Below are 23,097 nucleotides of genomic sequence, written 5' to 3'. Positions count from 1 at the left end.
AATATTGCTCCTTTGCACTTCTCGATATTTCTCAGGCCTTCGACAAAGTGTGGCACACTGAACTGCATGTTAAATTGAAAAAGCTTTTGGCCCATACACACTTTCAATTGCTGAAATCATACATCATAGACAGACATTTCATTGTCAAACAGGGTAACGAATACACTGACACTACACCCAATATATTCGGGTGTTTCGCAGGGCAGTCTTCTTAGCCGATTGTTATATCTATTGTATACAGCTGGCTTGCCGACCTCAAGAAACACTACTGTTGCAACATATGCTGACGATACAGTGGTTTTATCATCATACGAGGATCCAATATCAGCCACAAGAAACCTCCAACTTCATCTTAACAAAGTCGAATTATGATTGAAAACGTGGCATATCAAAGCAAATGAGACAAAATCTACCCATGTGACATTCACCCTTTGTAGAAGAACATGTCCCTCAGTAAAATTGAATAATTATGAACTTCCACAAACATCCAACGTTAAATATCTAATAATCGACGTTTGACATGGAAAAAACATAAAGTGACAAAACCCAAACAGCTTGGGCTTAAACTAAACTAAATATGTTGGATGATAGGGCCTAAATCTAAATTATCCTTAGATAACAAGGTTTTGCTGTATAAGTCAATACTTAGGCCCATTTGGACCTATGGTATTGAAATGTGCGGTACTACTAGCAAATCTAACATAGACATCCTTCAGAGGTTCCAGAATAAAGTGTTGTGAGTCATCCGTCGATGCCCCATATTATGTGTCCAACAACCTGATTCTACGCCTTAGAACCGATAATGAGTATGGTTCGAAGTGCTAGTACGAAATACTCTGAAAGACTATTAGAGCATCAGCCAAGCACTTAAAAGTGCGCGATAACAGTGAAGTGCATAGGCTCAAACGCAAACTACCATACGAACTGATTAATAGACTGAGATTTAATAATTTCTAAAATAAGTTATAATAGTCTTTAAAATAAGTTATATATATAATAAGTTATAAGAATAGTATCTAAAATAAGTGTTAGATTATAAGTTGTACAGCAGATCACTTACTGAAATGATCTTCTATATGTCAGGATGGTTATATTATATAAAGGAAATCATATAATAATACTTATTCAAAAATTCAAATTCAGGCAAATTCTTAGCCTTCTAAGAGATCAATAAAAAAAAATTTAAAAACCGATGAAATAACATTTACCCATATGCCTTTTAATTTTCATAGAGTTATATATCCAGTAGAATATATCAACATTTGTAAATTCCCCTAGATTAAGTATACCAATATATATATATATATATATATATATATATATATATATATATATATATATATATATATATATATATATATATATATATATATATATCGCGGACACATAAAAAATATAAACAGTCAGTAGAAAAATTATTTATTGATCATTAATATACACTATTTAAGAATTTATCTCTATATAAAAATAATATCGTAAAAATGTAAACTAAACCCTCGCGTTCGCGGCTATCCTTTAATCTCAGGGTCAAAAATCGCAGACCTTATTATTACCGTAGGCGAAGATGTTTCTGATGCTTCCGTTTTAATACAGTTGCAGTGCAGTAGCGACAAGTATGCTTATTTACGTCTTTGTTACGAAGACGATAAGGTTCACCCGAAACCAAGATATTAAAATGTGAAAAGTTCTAGATTCCCTGGTTTAAAGCGTAAAGTGGCAGACTGGCTTGCTGGGGTTTTGATTTTTGCATCAATTGAAATTTGTTTGACATGACCGAGGTCGTCCGGATTTAGCTATTCTGGTGCTGTACCTGTTTCTTAAAACTTTTTGAACATTTTTTGAGGGAAAATCTCAACATTTATGTAGTAAGAACATCGAATATTGTAAAATATTCAACGTCGCCGAATCACTGTTTTTTCGGAACACCCTCTAAATATACGATTAACATAAGCCATTTCCCACGTCTGCCTCATACGTATCACTCTTAGAGCAAACTAAACAAATGTACTCTTTTTCCTGATACACCATTTGGCATTGGATTATCAACCTAGTACAAACTGGGCTTGAGTAAATGCGTACGGCGGGAAAGATCCAAAAGGAGCGAACTGGCTACCACAAGATTATGAAATGCCATTTCGAACAGTTTGAAAATCGCGCTTTCATTATTTGCCAGTCAAAAAATAAGAGTTATCTGTTGCTTATTGTGACTCCGGATGAAAATTGGATCTACTACGACAACCCCAAACGCAAAAAATTATGTGTTAGTCCAGGAGGGCCTTCTACAACAACACCGAACCGAAATATTCATGATTATAAAGCCTTGTTGTGCATATAGATCAAGGATGTTTAGGATATTACAGGCTGTTGAAACAAAGTACATTTATTACATATTACATATGGAATTAAACGACATATTATTGTAAAAATGACCATAAAAGTAACTGTCGCAAAGTCGCCCTTTTGCATGAAAACGGCGAGCCACAGCGGTATGGTTTATCTAACACACAGTTTCGAAATGCTCAAGAAGTGTGAAAGTGCGTAGGTTATGACTGGGCTACTGCCTAACCAACATTTCATCCTTACTACTTCTTTTAATAGAATATCGCCATGTTGCTAAAAGTATGCAAAAAGTTATCGAAAATGATGAAATGAAAGGGAAATGAAAAATATAAGTTATAAGTTAAAAATGATCAAATTCAAAGCAAGCAATAAATATAATGGCAATATTAAAAATATACATAAAAATGAGACATAATGTTGAATAAAATTATCATAACGAAAATCATAATGAAATAAATATTATTAACTTTATTATTATACTGTATATAAGAATTAAATACTAATTCACCTAAAAGATAGTAATTTATTTAACTAACTAAAAGAGCACCCTTTATAAGTAATATTAACAAATAAACAATTATTTCAAAATAAAACAAACAATTAAGCAAACAAACCAGAAAAATAGATTGAAATTGCTGATCGTGTGTTTTTGGCGTTACAGTATTGTTATATCGACCTATTTTTTATTCAATATCATCAGTCGCTTCTTTAAAACTATACAAAACACATAAAGTATAACTAATAAAATATATCTACATAAACTAGCAACCCATTATAAAGTTTTAAATATGTTCAGGGTAAGCTTACTTAATACTTAATTATCCCTTTTATATATTTTTATGCTTTTATATTTTGTAGTTTATTATTTTTTACTGCTTCGTTACCAGTCCGTTAATAGTGTTAGCATCCAAGTTAGTTACTAATGATATTGAAGAAAAGCTGGCTGAAAGTAATTCTCAAGAAGATTTCGAGGTACATTTTTATAATATTACAACAAAAAGTGTTATTAGAAGTTTTAATTTTATTTTATATTTATATTAGGCGCTTGCATGTATTCTGATCATATTTTTTGCATTTTACAAAACTGTTATTCAGATAAATCAGTACAATATATATTAACTAAAATATTTTACACTTGTTTTGCAAGTGTCTTCCATCTGTGATATTATGTAGAAAGACTGGTTTGGCAGCGACGTAATCATCGATCAATTTTTGCACTTCGTTGTCACACAAGAAAATGACTTTCCGTCTATTATTGACAGTTAATGTTTTTTCTTACCCTTCAATTTATTCAATTGACGTCGACAATTGATATCTGCAGCAACGATTTCACCATATGAATCTCTGGACCTCTCAGACTAACCAATGAATTTTTACGCTGGCAATTGTTGTAATAAATTTTCTTTTCATCGCCAGTAACAATACATCATAGAAAAAATAGATTTGAAATGACATTTTCAAGTTGATTCATTAGCTCCTAAACTGTGTAAAAAAAGATTATTTTTAAGAATTTGATCTGGGTTTTCGTCCGTCCAACAAATCGTGCAATTTATTGTCTTCGAACTGTTTTGATCCTGTAGGCCCTCCCTTGTTATTAACATCAATATATTCGTCATTCTCCATGATGGAACAGCATCACTATAAGTTTCTAAAAGTGTCTGATGGGCTTCATCAGCTGATTTCTTCAAATCAAACAACAAAAGCAGTGAATGTTGAAAATACACTAAATAATACTAAAAAGTAAAATGTTATTTTATGTAAAGAAATATCAAAACCACCAAATTTAATAGTTTAGATAACATTGTTATTTTACGTTGTCACTGAAAGATTACAGACAAAACTACTTTTAATAAAATTAGTAATTAGACGAATCAAAAGATCAAGAATATAAACAGAATTGCTTTCAAAAGTATGTAAGTGAATTAAGCCCACAAGCAGACAAAGACTATTCGCTATGGAAATCAACTCGAAGATTTAAAAGACCAACTATTCGAGTACTACCAATTAAAAATAATCGAAATGAATAGGTACGACGCGACACTAAAAAAGCTGAATTGTTCGCACAATGCTTAGCTAACATATTTCAACCTAATGATATAGAATCTACCATGTATATATATATATATATATCTTGTTTATCAACCCGATGTAGATCTAAATCTAATTTCTCCACTGGAAGTTTCCACTGAAATTGATAACCTCAGTCTAAAAAAGGCACCTGGTATAGATGACATTTCACCTGGATTATTGAAAGAACTGTGGCCTGTTTAAGGCTGAAGCATGTTCTGGAATGCTTTAAGGTGGCACAAATAATTATGCTCAAAAAACCTGACAACCCTGCAGAACAAGTCGAATCTTATAGGCAATACCTGCAATATACCTGAAATATTAAAGCTATTTGAAAAACTAATATTTAAACGTGTTAAACATTTGGTAAGAATACCAGATTTCCAGTTTGGTTTTCGAAACCGCCATTCAACGATCGATCAAGTGGACAGAGTAACTGCGGCTCTTGAAAGAGCATTTGAGGAAAAGAAATACTGTCCTGCAATATTCCTGGATGTCTCACAAGCTTTTGATCGAGTTTGGCATTTGGTATTAATCTGTAAGATGAGCAAATTGTTACCACGTAACTATTGTCAATTGCTGGAGTCAAATTTATTCGGAAGAACATTTAGAGTACCGCACGAAATGGCGTTCTCGACATTTAAAACAATTTCTGGAATTCCACAAGGTAGCATCTTAGGACCTCTCCTGTATCTGCTCTACAGTGCTGACATTCCAACAACAAAAGAAACACTACTTGAAATCTTTGCTGACGACACAATTATTATGGCAAAAGATATATCTCTGCCTAGGGCAATAGAAAAAGTGCAGTCAACAAAATCTACAAATAGACGAAAGATTGGAAAATTCAACGTTAATTTTGCATTGAGGCGAAATAATAAAAACTTAATTATATCACTCAATGGATGCCCGATTCCTCAAGCAGAATCAGCTAAATACCTTGGAATCCATCTTGACGGTAGATTGGAAACATCACGTTAGACAAAAAGCAAAACACATTACAACCAAAATAAAACAACTATACTGGTGAGTCGGAAGATACTCTCCACTTGATCTAAAATCAAAGAGGTTGATCTATAATAAAATTATAAAGCTAATTTGGACCTATGGAGTGCAAATATGGGGTTGCACTAAATATTCTTATCAACTAGTCATACAACGCTGTCAAAACAAGGTTCTTCGATTGATTACCAATGCCTATCGCTATGTAGCCAACGAAGAACTGCACGATGACCTGGAAATCAAATGGATTTGCGAAGTTATCCAAGATTTCGCCTTGAAGCACGAAAGAAGATCACTAAATCATACTAACGTGGAAGCGATACAACTGCTGGACAGCGCGCAGGAGGTCAGGAGATTGAAGCGAACGAACGAACGATACGAACTTATATAAAGTGTATACATTTAGTGTAATATATAGCTATAAGTTAATAATTAATAAATAATTATAATTTTATAATTGAGGAATACATATTGATGTATTTTCTCGCACTCGTCTTGCTTGTTAATTAATCCAAGTACATAGGAAAAATAGTAATAAATTAATTGTAAATTTAGATTGTACTAAGCCTACCTATTAAAAATGTTATAAAAAAACAAAAAAAACTGAAAGATAACGCTGATCAAAATACATACAAACGCCTAATATTTCAAATATTTAATCAAAACTTTGTTTCCAAGATATTAAGAAAGCCGAATTGTCAGTACCTAAAGTAACATTTTGTTCATAAATAAAGGGATATTTAATATCAAACCCCATAAAAAATGATAAATTCCATAAAGAAACGATAGATGCTTCTTCATAACGTCAAAAACTCAACTCAATGGAAAATAATAAAAAGCGCAATCAATTCATGTGACGATTACAGGAAGTTAGAATAAGACCAGAAGACACCCCTTGTACCTGTGGCGTATTTTTGAGCAGTCAATTTAAGAAGGGATCTAAAAGCCAACCCAAAGGGGAGCCAGTGTTAACACAGGAAATTGACACTCCTTTCATGAACAATGCCGTTGGAAACAAACAGTGCACGCACAGGTGTCTAGAGGTGGTAAGTTTATTATGAATGCGAGGTTCATCTCAGATTAATATTCAGTTGGATCATTTACGAATAATTTGTACTGAAGAAACTAACAAATACTATTTTATATAAACATATTATTAATTTTTATCATTAATAATTAAATATATTTATTTCAATTGAACGTTGAGGCTATATATGAATCTATCCAATTTTTGCGGTTCTCATATGAGATGCAGCTCAGACATATCACATCGATATAAGTAGTAAGCCGAATTCACTCGATATAAGTATCTATAGCGATATCTCGTGACGTTTTTATTCAGTTTAAACTTCTAATTCTGACTATATTTTGTCTTGGTTGTTAAAATCACTCTTCTTAAACCTTTTAATCCGCTGCACGGTCTTCATTCCGTCACCTAACTCAACTTATGTACAAACATCAATACATATCAACTAAAGATTTCTTCATATTAAGAAAAGTCTCCGCAAATGATTCTTAAAAGCCGGTTTAGTAGCAATAATCAAGGCTGCAGGATGATCTTTCTACTGCTGTGATAGTCGCCAGTACGAATACTGCTGGTGCATGGTTGTATATTTATATTTGCAATTGTGTTTGATATACAGGCAAGAGGATAAAATCCAATAATAAATTGTCTCATTCAAGACAGTAATTAGGGCGGATGAGATGGGAGATGGCCACTAGCCAGTTGGTAGGCTTAACGTCGAGCCCATATTAAGTACTTACTAAAAAATCCAAGAAGTTGATGTGACTAAGACCCATATACATATATACGCACAAGATTCAAAATGAACATAAAGAATTCAAACATTATTTCAAAGTTATACTGTTAACAAATATTGAATGATACAATTTGATGTTTTACATCAGACCCTTATAAAATATTTATTGAAGGCATCTTCTTTTGTCAAACTGTATAGACTCTTTTATATACGTAGTTTATTATAAAATTTCATTAGTCATAGTTAATTAACGTCAAGAGTGTAATATATTTATTCTTATTTAATACTTTTTTTTCTCTTTTTAGTACAGTTATTTCTGTTTTTTTTCTACTTTTATAATGATAATAGAGTCAATTGAAATAAAATACGGTAAAATCATGTCCTATGGAATTTAATTAAGTTCCTCAAGACCGACCTTTATTTAAAATTAATTTAAAAATATCTTTAAAAAAGTATTAATGTTTCGTCATGAGATTTCAGCCAAGACTTACACAACCAGATGCTGAGCTGTAAATACTGCAAATCCTTTTGAGCAATATGTACTCCAATATTACAGATCAATAACTAACACAGATCAGCAAAATAATAACAGTGTAGTGTGTATTGTAAAATACATGTTCTTCATTGATATAGTGAAAGTATTAGTCTACATTCATTTATCTCACAAAACTCCGTATGCTTTTTGCAATGTATGTCACATAATCAGCAACAGCGCCTATATTCTCGCGTTTTCTAGTAGTATTCATTTTCTTGAAGAAAACTCTTAGTTTTTAATATAAAGGATTCTAAAGGACTTTAATATAGACTATTGGATTTCGATCAATTTTAAAAATATTCTTACCATTCTTAATATAACATTTTAAATATAGAGCTATAAATATGGTAATTTCTAATAAGTAATTTTGTAAATAACTTTTACGTCCTGTATTATATACGTACTTGTCTAAGCCATCATCTATATCCGCTGGCTCCTCACACCATTTGACTAGAGGCGACTTCGTCGCATATTATGTTCCCAACTATTAAGTAATATGTTCTATAAATGACTCATTGCAAACCGAAAACGCAGAAGCGACACAGAATAAAAGCACAAGCACAGTCACTTCATCAAATCACATTATCAGATGTCGGCAGTTTACGCTAATGATTTATTACCAAATTCGATGTAAATATTTTAAATATATTGAGATATAATATATCCAGGATAAATAAAATACATTGTAAAAGATTGTAGATTTTCTTTACTAAAATATATACTACACAACATGATCAAATATCTATATAACCTCGAATATATCTTTAGTAACAAAAAACTTAACTGAAAGGTACTGTTAATCAGAAATAACTAGTTCAAGAATGGATATATTCATGAAGATAGGTGCTAGTTAACTAGATAATCATCAAGCATAATTTTCATCATTAGTCCAAATTTCTTTGCCATAAAAAAACATCTAAAAATATGTATTATACCAGAAATTCTGGAACACCTCGCTTTTAGAAAGTAACTATTTTCTGTGAATAACTTCTTTTCAAGAGAACTAAGATGCTAAACTGTTCTATTTGGTACCCATAAAAATAAATCTGTTTTCAATACAATGGTGCTTTAAAAATGTGATGATCCATTCATCCAGGAAATACCACAAATGTTAACATCTCTGATATCTTGGATGTAATGGTCATCCTTAAAAATATCTAGCCTTTCAATTATTTTAATTATATTGTACTGATATAATAAATGATATAATATATAAATATATAATATATATATAAATATATAATATATAAATATATTATAATATATAAATATAATAATATAATATATAATAATATATAAATGATATAATGATATATGATATAATAAATAGTTATAAAAAACTCAAATCCTCCTGGCGATCACCCTGATATATTTTATAGTATGTTTTTTTTAATAAAATATAAATCAATTAATTTTCTTTTAATTTTATATATTCCTAAGTATTTAATATTTAGGTATGAAATAATATAAAATTTATTAAGATAAAACATTAACATGTGGAATTTTAATTAAATATTTTCATGTTTACCAACACTTGCTCAATTAAGTATTTTTTCACGTTTCACTTTATAAGAAGTTTTTAATTAGTACAAAATTAATTCTAGTAATGATGATGTTCTGATATGTATGATGTCACGTTGCCGTTAATAATATTATGTAATTTACATTATTAAATGCAATATGTTATAATATTTTATCTTATCTTCATCATAAAAACTTTTGCTTGAAAGAAAGGGTGTAAATTGAATTCAGAAAAAGACAACTTCAATAATAATATATTATATATAAAAAACATATTTCTGATAATTAAAAAAATATAATTAAAAAATTATATACTGAAAAGAATGCTGCACTAAAAAATAACAAAGCTTAATTTTAAAATAGAAATTCATTCCCAAATAATTTTATACCAATTAGATTTCATCAGAAATTATTTCAACTGTGCCTGTAGCTTCGGCTGCCAGTTTGCCTTTGACGAACATACACCTTCAAGTTTCTGTCCAAATTCTATTCCACTATGTTAATTCCCAACAATTTTCTTCAATCTGAAGTTGAATGTTTGAACGCAAACAAAAATACAAACTGAAATTCGCAGATAGCGGTGTTTTTCGAGGCATGGATGTTTTGGCAGTTTTTTGGCAGTTTATGCTAGGGATCATTGAGGACCTGCAATCCACCATTAGCGATCATTAGCTTGCACTGCGGTACTTTTGCCGAACTCCACTTAACTATGTCAAGTACTTCGAGTAACTGCCTAACATTTAATAATCCAACATCAACCTGTCCTTTTTTCTCTATGAATTGTTTGTTTTACTTATCTTTTATTGATATTAAATTAGTTTGATTCTAGTTAATTGAATGAATTCAAAAGATAACCTTGTGATATCCCCAAATTTCTACCAAATGTGTCATTTATGAAACCAGAACTTTTATATTACTTGAGAGTTATTTTGCTTGCTGCCTAGAATAGCAATTAATAGTAATTACTAACATTGAATTTACATAGATTTATGCACAGGGTAATAAAATATTTTGAAACATTCATTACAAACATTAAAGTAGTTCTGAAATCTATATATACATAGATGATATAGAATATGGTTTAAGCGTGATATCCCATATAGGTATTACATTACATATATTATATTATTAACATCTTAACAATCACCGCAAAAAATCAAATAAACTGGACGATAATTATGGTAAACTTATTCAAGCCCAGTTTTTTCAACCCCCGTTCTCTATAATGAAATCTGTGAGAATGTCTATGACATAATGGTCATCGTCCGGTCCCAAGTGGGTGGAGGATCAATAGGGTGAATAATAGAATTCGTTATTAGGGGACCTCATTTTCTACACCCCAACTGTGTGCATGTTATTGGTGGTAATGGGCTACTAAACATTTTGTCCGTCGGTCAGGTGGGCACCATCCTGATTTTTATGTTTAGTGTGGGAGAGTATCAGGCTTTGTTTAATGAGAAGGGGTCTTCAGTTCAGTACAGTTCCTAAATGTAGGGTCACTTACTCCCATAATCATTTCTTATTCTTTATACTTTTCTTATTTCTTTCTCATGTTCAATAAGTGTTATTGTTTAACAAGAATTACGAACCAACTTTTGCGTGCCAACATATGCATTCACAGCTGTTACTACCTCTTCAAGGTAAATCGTTATTTATGTATGAATTTTTTGAGATGCGAGGACAGTCAAAAAGCAGAAAGTACTAAATCAGAAAAAAATAAAATGCATATTGAAACAACATACAAATGTGCAAATTGCCCTTTTTGATCTCATCTGGTCTAAAAGTTATATTTAAGAGGGCGTATATATTTATTAATTAGTCGAAAATTAATATTCAGTTAGTCGATATTCACCTAATTCAATCAATTCCTTAATAGCTCGATTTTAATTAACACACAGAACTAAAATCTCAATATAATAATAAATGATTGTACCCGATTACTATTATTCCTAAAATATACAATCTTCACATACATACATGATTCGCAAGATAGAACACCCAAAAATTGTACAATTAGAAACGATAATAAATTCGATGAAAATACATATCTTTAAACTAATAAGTATCGTATAAATATGTGTATTATCTCTTTCAATGATTGCAGACGATTACGGTATATAGTCTATTCAAAGTTATTTTGTACATATGTTATCTAAATTTGTGACGTCAAAACGTCGGAATGTTGCCGCATTATCTCTGAGTTTTAGTTTAATTTGGCTTTAACGTACTTTAACGTAGTCTTATCACTATGCTTTTAAGAATTTTGCATATGTCTGACAACCGGACGGGTCTGACAGGCTCATTCGTTTACGTGTTCGAACTAATCAGACAGTATTGTGTCTCTTTTTAACTAGAATAAAATGAGAAGGAAAATATTGTCTGATTCTAAAACGAATTTACAAATTGCTGCAGGCAATACAATAAATATCTTGATAACGTATGTAGAAAAAAAACTTTGAATAGACTATGCATCTTGTTGCTACCTTTCCTGTAAAAGCCAATATGACTCTTTAAGAGATTATGAGACGTAAATTATTTTATGTTTCTAAAGTAACACTGCCTAGATATAGGCTGGATTCACCACACAAGGAATATATGGATCTCTATGATGGTCAATGCGAGGTACCAAACAATACTAAGTATGTGAAATCATTTTCGGTAGCTGGTATAATATGGCGTTTGTTATATAGTACTATGAGTATGATTATGAAAATCCAATATCCAAAATATATAATAAAAAAGTGGGTAAGGTAATTATTATGTAATGATAATATGCAATAGTAATGATGATTAAATGATTATATTCAAAGAGCACAGGAAATTTTGATTTTTTGATTTCATCTTACATTAAATTCGCTGAATATAATCTTAATTTACAAATTAATTTATTAGTACTGTTCTGTTGCGCTTGCATCAATTCACAAACAAAACGAATGCGGGACAAATAGATCAGATTTAAAAGAGTAACCTTATCCACTAAGAGATTGCTTGGTTTGGCTCGTTTCAATTTTCTAATTTTATATGTATGGTGCATTAATTAGGTTTATTTTACGTTACTGTAATTAACAAGACGTTCTTACATGTTATAAGGTGAAATCTTCAGTAACTTCGTTAGTTCATTCATTAGTTGCGTAGCAGTCAGCTTGGTAATTCATCAGAAAACGTTGTTTAAGCAGCGTTAGATTACAAGTCGGTTTGATGTCTTAGTGCAACCAAATATTAGTCCTAATAGGTTTTATTATTCAATAGGTTTTATTAATTAATCTTTTTCATCAGTTGGGAGTATTTTTCGTCTAACCAGTACAGTGGTAACTAGTCAGTAATTTTAAATCTGATCTGTTTTTTCATAATGTAATATTATCTTGAAAATTCCGTGATTGAAATGTCTAATTCTACAAGATTTCGAACTTATGACGTTGCATTAAGAATGAATTAACTAATTGTGACGTCCGCTATACGGCATGTAGCACAGTCTTGCTGGAGCCACGTGTCTCCAACTTTCATATCATTCAATTGGAGTCAGAAGGAATTGGTTATCATCCCCCGTCGTTGACGAGGTGAGAAGGGCCGACCAATGATGCCGCGGATCCAGAATTCCCACTAAATAGTCACTTTTTATAGTCACCTTCTAACTCGTCTTGTTAAAATTTAAAATTTTTCATTTATACCCTTCGATAATCATGGAACTTGTCATAATAATTTGGCTTCAGTGACACAACAATAAGCAACATGTTAAACACCATCGTCCAAGCAACATGAACGCAACGGGATTAAATCTTATATATTTTCATAAAATATAGATAATATAATATATAAGATAATATATAGATAATTAGATATAGATAATTTAGATAATAATAAATATGTTCTACAAAGTATTTATTTTATAAATTATACATATAAAAATGTATATTTCGACACGTATACGAACAAAATAAGCTGTTAATGATAAATAACATATCTGAATCGTAAAACTGTAGTTAACATATCGGAGATTTAGATCACTTGTTTTTAATATAAAATTAATTTCATAAATTTATTTCACATTCGGATAACAGATATAAATATTTCTTAGGCGTAACTTGATATTCATAAAGAGGTAAACTTGCACATCCCACCTACATGTCATTTAATATCACGTTTGTTATTTGTTATGCACCTCAAACCTCTTCAGCAGAACACATATTCGATTGGAAACACGGATTATATTGCCAACTTGTACTCAGGTGCAAAGCCGTGATGCAATTTTATACTATCGAACCTTTGTAATAAGTATGACAGTATTATCTGATAACGGTTTATTTCCCATCGACACGTAGTGATTTTAAATTAGAGCTGTTTGTGAGTTATACCAAAGGTATTTATTACATAACAATATGTCTTTACATAATTATTCCGTTACCATAATGGTGATATTTATACTTTCAATTTTATTTTAAATATATTACAATTCAATATATAAGATGTATTTGACATTACACATGTTATTTTTATATTTATAAATGTTATATATGTTTATGTTTTCGTCGGTAACAACCTCTTTTGGGCGTCCACTGCGTTCACCGTCTTCGGTGCTCATTTCACCACGTCTAAACTTAGCATACCAATTCTTGATGGTTGATTTTCCTGGGGCAGTGTATGGAAACTCGGAATTAAGCCAAGTTTTTGCTTCAACTGTATTTGTTCCCTTCAAAAATCAATATTTTATCAACACGCGAAATCCATTATCCATTATCCATTTTTTTTCACAATAACAAAAGTTGCTTCACTCAAAATGCTGTAATTTACAAACTAATGATCCGACAGCTGTCAAATTTATACACGCATCTTTTTAGGGTTAGGGCTAACAAAAAACATATGGAGTTAATTCTAGTAGCGCCATCTATGTGTCAGGCCGATGGCTTTTCAATTGACTTGTTAAATTCCTTATATTATAATATTATTATATTCCTTATATAGTATAAATTCAGAGGTTTTTCCTCTCTTCTGAAAAATTTCTCTGATAGATTCATCCGAGTTTTCTGTTAATCTTTGTTAGATGTTTTGTTAGATTTCTGACTCTTCTAGTATTTATCCTGTATATTTCTTGATTTATTCTTAGATTTTTATTTCTTAAACCTTTTTGTTCTAATACAACCCATGATGTTTGTCTTCTTATTGTACCAATTATCTTCTAAATCAATAAAATCTAGATATATCTGTTTTATTTGGGTTGAACTTTTTCCAGTACTTGTCTTAGACTAAATATATGGTCCTGCAAAATCTGAATGGGATTATGAATTGGGAAATATGCTCTGTTTCACAAGTGGAAGCTCGGCCCATTAATTGTTGCATAGCTAATTATGGTAATGGTTTCTGAAACCAAATTATTGAATAAGTTCATGAAATTCTTGAATATACCGAGCTAGGCCGACATATCTCGCGAAATCGCTATAGAGCTAAACATCGACCGAACAACAATTTTGATCCATTCGAATAAGGCGGAATACCATTAGAAGCTCAGCACTTGGAGACATGATTTACATTGAAGAATAAAAAAAAAGTTTTTTTTGTAAATCACTAATGAAACTAAATAAAAAGTGGATCATCACATACAAAAAAAGTTGTCACATAGTGCGTGAAAGGATTATGGTTAAAGCCTGTATAAGCTTCACAAACGGTCGAAAACCCCGCATTGGTAACAAGAATAGCAGCGGTTCCAACCTAACTATTAACCATTTACCAAACATTGTGTCAAACCAACTAGACTATATACTGTTAACATCTATACGATTGAAGCAGGTTATTAACAAAACAACCAGAATGAGCTGGCTGCTAGCTCACACTCATATTTAGCGTCTCGATAAAAATTAAGAGATTGGCTGGAACATTTTTGCCCGTTCATCATTTATCCCGAAACTTGCCCCGTTCGAGTACCACTTCTTCCAACTGCAAAAAAATTCTTAATCGTGCAAAGTTAACTTGGAAAAATACTTGTAAAAATCACTTGGTTAGAAACAGGGCATATATCATTGATTTTATCATAGCGTTTAAATTGTTTTTTTAAATATTCGTGTTGAAAAAGACAGGAAAACCTACCCATTAACTTAATTTCATTTTGATTTTTCCCATGAAAATTGTATCCCTTAAAATATTTAATTTTTAATTGTAATCACAAATAACATACCATAGTGCCCATACACCCTACAACGTAATAAGCTTTTCATGGAGATTAAAAAATACTTTTACGACCAAAAATCCGGCAAGATTTCGAAACCAGTTCGTTTATTTTCAATATTTAGTTTGTTCAATATTTGCAAAACCAATGAATTAAGAGCAAACTATCTATTACACTGTATATCGATAAAGTAAATTCTCTAATATCTAACATAAGCTCGTACATGTAATGTCAAATTAATCTTCTATATTTACTATCCTCTGTCGCTATTTTTATTATGTTTTAGTATTTCTGAACTCTTTTCGCATTTTTTTCTTCATTACAGAAAAATGTGTTTATAATTTTATATTACCTACATTTTAAAAACCGACACTGCTCAAATGTCTCTTATACTGATATAAATGTTTTAAATTATCTCTATTAAATTATCTTAAATCATTTCTCATTTTGCATAAACTAAGACAAACGTTACTCTTATTTTATAATGCTTTTTGTTTACTTTCTTTCAAATAACATTATATAATACTAGCAATAATATTTATTAATTTTATACTTGCTAAAATAGTCTGAATGATAATGTTAATTCCTAAAGTAGGAAATAAACGCGACTTCAACCCGGAAGCTACTAATACAGATAAGAACGACCGTATAAGCCTTATATCTAAACTATTCCAAAATACAGAGCATACGCAGTTGATATACAATATTTCTGCTCAAACCTTAAGCAAAATTATTAATTTTTTAATATTGCAATATTGCCGGCTTGGTGGCACAGTTGTAAAGGCGATAGGGCGGTCCTCCTACTGTTGCGATTCCTACTGGGGCATGGTCGTAAATTTATGTTTGTGATAGGACAGTCTGGGTAAGAGCGGATGTCTTCTGGGATGATTTCTAAAGTTGGTCACTCGCCAATCGGTAGCTTAATGCTGAGGACCGTGGTTCAGAGCCTACGTTAAGCTGTAGGTCCAGTCCTTATAAACCCCTAGTTGGTCAAAGGAGACTACAAAATATATTTTAAAAAAAGATGGTGATGGTGAAAAGTGGGACACATGTTAATTCTTTTTTGACATGTGTATTATTTCAACATTAATACCAACACCACGATTGTCATTGACAAATATATTAGTACCAATCTTCCGCTACTAAAATATGAATCGCGTTAATTTTTCAACAACGTTGATGCGTTTAAAAAAATATGGTTTCATAATCATATTTTCGGTTAAAGCTAAATAGTCTGACAATTATATAAACGGACCTGTCAAATTTTAACTGATCTGTAGTGGTAAAATATAATTAGTTTCATTTTTTATTTATTAATATATTATTACTAGTCATTGCCAGTTAACTTACAATTTGTCTCTAAAGTGACATAAAACTAGATACTTATCTAGGAAGTCCCATTGGCCCTTACTTAGTCTCTAATAAAATAAAAGTTACAAGCACTTTTCAGTGTTTTTGCCATTTAGTGCAGTTCACTACACAACTACACAGGATGACACTGTTTGGTTCTCTTGAGTTTGCCTCTTAGTTCAGTGTTGTCTAAAAGTTGCAGTACTTTGGCGTTTACATAGGAGTGGATTATTACCACATATCTTATCGTTAATGTCTTAATTTCCTCTATGACAGATGGAATCCGAAGGTTTCGGTTAAATAATTGTTTCTACACTATGATGGTATATATGGTAGGTGTATTTGTGATACCTCTCAGGACTTTATTCTGAAATACTTTTATTATGTTAAAGTTGCCTCTCACATAAGATTCCGATTACTGAATTCCATATGTCTATATGGGTTTTACTATTTGCTTGTACAACAAGAACTTATTATGTATAACTATTATATTTGATTGTATTTTAATTCGAGTTCTTTTCTTTTTTATATGTTAGTACATCTAAAAACTACATTTAATTATAGAGCCACAATAGATTATAGGTTACAGTTATAACCTCTTATCACAATTGCTTTGAAGAATTTTGCGTACGTCTGACAGCTGGACGACGTTCACAGGTTCATTCGAACACGTAAACGTTCGAACTAATCAGACAGAATTGTGTCTCTAACTGTATTCTGTCTGTCTGTCTGAATTCTGCCTGACAGAATTGTATCTCTCTCTAACTAGAATAAAATGAGAAGTAAAATACTGTCTAATTTTAAAAGGAATTTACCTATTGCGACAGGCAATACATTAAACATCTTGATGACATATGTACAAAAAATCTTTGAAAAGACTATATATGCGTTGTTTCCAACCACGTCAAACAATGATATTATGATATATGATTTTACTATATCTATATATCTTTTGAAGTTAACTTTGTAGGATTATTTTTTTTTGCAATTGGAACAAATGGTAGTGGAACGGGCAAGTTTCGGGATAAGTGATGAACGCGCAAAAAATGTTCCAGCTAATCTCTCCCAATATTTATCGAGACGCTAAATACGAGTGTGGTCTAGCAGCCAGCTAATTCTGGTTGTCTTTTTAACCACCTACTTTAATCGCATAGACATGTACAAGAAAAACTTTAAATAGACTATATATCGTAATCGATTGACTGAAAGTACACTGGAATGTTTTATTTTTGGTCCATTCTTATTTAAAAATAAACACAGTAAAATGTTATAATAACCGACTATGATACAGAGAATGGTTACATAGATTATTATTGCAATAGCTATGAGACACATTCATGTTATCAGTGTTATAAAAAAACTATCCAACAAAATGAATCTCCATGCAATCTACATATTAATTATAAATTTAGCTGAATTAGGTGCTTGCATATATTTTTAGCAGAGCAATAGACATTGCTGAATATAAGAAATATTATTATATTGTTAAACAACTTAACCAATGAAAATTCGATTTTAAAGAACAAAATTCGATGATCTTAGCATTTCTCAGCATAATTTTTTTTATTAATATCTTAAAACTTCAACAATCTGCCCGTATGCAATAAGTATTTTTTTAAGATTTGCGTTATACGATATAACTATACAGACATGCAGGAGATCACTTCAGTAACTGATCTACCCTACAAACTTATAATCTAAATCTTAGTCTAGATACTATTTTAACTTATACCGAAGGCTGTCCTAACTTATTCTAAAGAATATTCTAATTTACTCTAGAGATTATTATATCTCACTCTATGTGTCTTTTAATCAGTTCATATGACAGTTTGCGGTTGAGGCTACGCAGTTCACTGTCATCGAGCACATTTAACCGTTTGGCGAGTGCATTGGGATGCACTAACAGTCTTTGAGGGTACTTGGCACTAACACTTCGAATCACACTTGTTATGGATTCTGAGGGGATATCGCGCTGAATTAGTTTGTTGGAGATGTAACATGGGACATCGACGATGACTCGCAACACTTTATCTGGAACTTCTGAAGGATGTTAGATTTGCTAGTAGTACCCCACAGTTCAATACCATAGGCCCAAATGGACCTAAGTATTAACTTACGTCATTATTATACGTCATGTTTTCAACCACAATTCGATTTTGTTTAGATGAAGTTGGTTGTTACTTGTGGCTTATATTGGATTCTCGTATGATCTACACAAAGTAAGATACAATAGGTTTTCTATTTAGTACACAAATTGACGAATTATGGGACGCTCAAACAGTTTCAGTAATTTATGCTGATGCTGCTCCGTCGTATCTTTGTCGGTTATGGTTTCAGCGATTTAAAACTGGAAAATGGTGATTTTGATGCCAGTAACAGAGCAGGACCGAAGATTCCCAGATAATGAATTGCAAGTCTTATTGGACCAAAATCCATCTTAAATTAGCAAATAACGTTCAGATAGCTTAGCAGATGATGAATCAACTGTTTCCAAATGTTTACATGCAATGGCTATACACAAAAAGAAAAATTTTCTACGGGAAAACCATTCACATCAACACCGAAATAGAATGTTCATGACCATTAATTCTTGATATGAATATGATATGTTTACCGAGATATGTGTATCAGAAGTTACTAAAACCGAATTAAATTAAAATTGAAGACAATGAACGAGGTGTTGTTGAGAAACAGTCGGCAATAGCGAGTAGGACTAGTGCAAAATGGATCGATAACTGGATCACAGTCAAGCCAAGATCGTCTTTTGGACAAGGTATCACAATCTTACAGTAATGAGATAAAGTTTTGAAAATTATTGTACCAAATTTTTCTCAGAATACATGTGGACCTAATATTTATAGGCCGCATTTATTTCACATACTATTAATTCATCCATTCCTTTATGTGGACGAAAAAAAAACCCATAATGTTTCAACAACTTCCCAAGCATGGAAAAACTGTTATGATATGAATAAACACAATAGAATTTTCCTGGACCTGTTCGAAAATGTTTAGAAATTACGTTCGTAATTATCACAGAACAAAAACCGAAATTATAATCAGTGCAGGTAGATGGACAAAAAAAGGGGTTATTCTACACCCTCGACGAATAAAAAGGTAAAGCATCACGGCGGTGAGAAAGTACTTTTGTCCCTCACGGGTACGTCCGTCCGGTTATTGTCGGCGGTCAGTAGGGTGGGTAATGAAATGCGCTCCCAAGGAAAATTACTATAGTACTCTCTGCACCCTCTTTAATTTGGTCTGTTGGTCAGGTGGACGTGGATTGCTCGACCGTGATTGTTGTTATTCAAATCAGGGCAGCGATGTAAAAAAATTTACTGACAGAATATGGGGGAAGAACCGACAAATACACTGGTGCGTGTCAGGTTTTAGGGTGGTTGATATAACTAATTACTGGAATTAATGGGGAAAACTTGATGTTCTTTGATAAAGAAATATCATTAAGAAATCCTGCAAGAAACTGACATTTTTATGACAGTTAAATATTTAATTATGAAAAGTACACTGCGGTTTTACCAGTACATCCAGCACACTGGTGGGAATTTTGAGAATTCATCAACCAAGCATTCTCAGCATTTGTCCAATTCGCAAAAAGTATCAGGATAAGTGGTAAAATTACTAATAAATGATCGTCATAAGCAAAATATAACAATGTTGAAAGACAATTTCATGTTTTAATATTACACTGAAAAAATATCGTTCAAGCGAAGTAATGGCTTGGAAAGTGTTTTAAGTACTCCGCTCCATCAGAAACAACAATAAAACGTTGGTTTACTGACTTCAAACGTTATCGTAGTGGATTAAAAGAATCATCATCTGACTAGACAGCAATTGGCGAACCTCGTCCAAGACACACTCGTCGAAAACACAACAATCAACTGGAATTGTTATGGGTTCGGTATTTTGGGATGTCCGTGGTGTAATACCCATCGACTGCCTTGAGAAAGGAAATAACATCAATAGTAAATATTATACAGCGTTATTGGAGCGTTTGAAGGCCGAAATTGAAAAAGGGTCGCATATGGCAAAGAAAAAAACATCAAAACATTTCATCAAGACAACAAACCGTATCACAAGTTAATCAAAACAATGGCAAAACGATATGAATTGAACTTCGTATTCGCCAGATTTGGCTCCCAGCAACTACTAGCTATTTGCAGACCTCAAAACAATACACACCGGTAAGAACTTTCGCTGGAATGAAAAGGATTTCGCTGAAACTGAAGCCTATTTTTGGGCAAAATATAAATCGTTATATAATATCATAAAACGGTACTGAAATATTAGAGCGGAGCTGGAATGATTGTGTGGCTCTCGATGGAGATTACCTTGATGAATAGAGCCGATTTTGAGCAAAGAACGCGTTTTCTATGTTACGCCCGAGACTGTTAAACCCATGTGTTAAGTGCAAATATAAATCTGAAATCTAGCTTAAAAATAAAAAAAAAGTAAAATTTTCTTCGGCCTCATTTGAAGAAAATCCACAAAAATAAGTCCCAAAATATAAAAAGCATCCTTGATATAAATCTTAATGTATAAAAATAAACCGATTAATTGATTAACATCTGAGAATAAATACAGCTACGGTGAAAATATGAGAAAATATATGAAAATAATAACATAGGTGCAATGAAAATATCTGATGTACGAATCTTAACACATTTAGAAAGAATGCCTATTAATTTCGGTTGTACAATTATAGTTTTTATAGTTTAATTAACATTTATCAACATTGAATTTTAAATATTCATAGTCAAAATATCATATTAATAAATCAATATTATTACTATAAATTAATTTGAGAAATTTAAAAAGAATGATGCAACTTCATCACTTCCAAAAAGGTGGGGAGAAATATTGGCTAGCGATGAACCAATACAAAAAATAAACCTTTTTGGAAGTGATGAAGTTGCATCATTTTTTTTAAATTTCTCAAATTAATTTATAGTAATAATATTGATTTATTAATATGTTATTTTGACTATGAATATTTAAAATTCAATGTTGATAAATGTTAATTAAACTATAAAAACTATAATTGTACAACCGAAATTAATATATATATATATATATATATATATATATATATATATATATATATATATATATATATATATATATATATATGTATATATATATTATTTAATGCATTAATAAAAACAAACTCATTATTTTGCCATTTTCAAGAAGTATACTATGAAACTATAACACTGTACTTGATTAAAACACATTTTAAACAACACAATACTTATTAAAGAGGATTTAGTTACTTAATTACAAATAAACAAACTTAATTACTACTCACAACATAATATTAATTAATTTATTTTGTTAATATTTCAGATAATAAAGCATCTTCCCAAGAGCAACGAAATAATATGTGCCACAGTCGAAAAGGATTTGGTATATCGTGAAAAAGCTTTCCTGTTTGTCAAGAATCGCAGCGAGAAGTGGCACCCTACCAACTTTTCAGCGGGAAGGGAATTTTGCTGCAAAGATCACGAATCATTAAAGTGTTCTGATATGTAGTAACGGTTTTTTTATTAATTATTTAACCTGAAATATGCTAAATTATTTTTTAAATGTATTCCTAAAATAAATTTAAATTAATTATAATATTTATTATGTATAAATATCGTAAATGAATTTATTTCAGTTCTTTCTTGAGACACTTAATTTATATTTTTTTAAATTAAATATTTGGAATAATTTAAAAGTTTATTATTATTTATTACAACGGAATATGAATGTTAATTCAATGATACACATTAACAAATGATGTTTAAAGACTAGTTTATCAGATATGCAAATACTCTAAAATTATTGAAGTTCCAGCGATGGAACTGGACACCGGAAGAAAATGGTTTAAATAAATTAAACAAAATCGATTATATTAACACTTATTCTATATATTTTTAACGGTCATGGAATTCTTTAGTTAAAGAATAAGTCGTAACAACGTAAAAAAATATTTTTCTTTTTTTTTGTATGTTAAAGTCCCCTTTTTACCAACGAGGGTTTATCTGGACTGAAGCTTAAATTACCCAATTTAGAATGAAATCCGGGTTTATATTTATTTTTTAATATTTACACCCTTAACATTATACGATTTCAACAAGCTTAGGCATGAAAAAATATAAATAGTTCAGTTTGACATATTTTTAGCCGGCTTGGTTGGAGCAGTGGTAAATGCTACAGGACACTCCATTTACTGTTGCGATAGCCGAAGGGTTCGAATCCTGCTGGGACATAGTCGTAAATTTATGTTTGTGATTATTGATTAATATTTATGATTGTCCTAGGTAAGAGTATAAAATCCGACAAGAAAAATGATCCCAGTAACG

General features: G+C 31.1%; 1 protein-coding gene across 1 annotated transcript; it reads left to right on the top strand.

Annotated features, from left to right (window-relative positions):
• The first annotated feature begins 3,024 nt into the window (after nucleotides 1-3,024).
• Nucleotides 3,025-22,400, top strand: Fcp3C (Follicle cell protein 3C). Its single transcript, XM_076398790.1, has 4 exons — nucleotides 3,025-3,137; nucleotides 3,199-3,312; nucleotides 6,276-6,455; nucleotides 22,097-22,400. Exons 1-4 carry the CDS (start codon nucleotides 3,129-3,131, stop codon nucleotides 22,280-22,282), a joined length of 489 nt encoding a protein of 162 aa, XP_076254905.1. The 5' UTR covers nucleotides 3,025-3,128; the 3' UTR covers nucleotides 22,283-22,400.
• Nucleotides 22,401-23,097: the final 697 nt, after the last annotated feature.

This window comes from Rhynchophorus ferrugineus, unplaced genomic scaffold, assembly GCF_030347505.1.
Source record: "Rhynchophorus ferrugineus isolate W39M unplaced genomic scaffold, kcgeb_rfMv2 rfM3, whole genome shotgun sequence".
Taxonomy (NCBI): Eukaryota; Metazoa; Arthropoda; class Insecta; order Coleoptera; family Curculionidae; genus Rhynchophorus; species Rhynchophorus ferrugineus.
The sequence above is the reverse complement of the archived record's forward strand: the minus strand, read 5'-3'. Positions and strand labels throughout refer to the sequence as shown.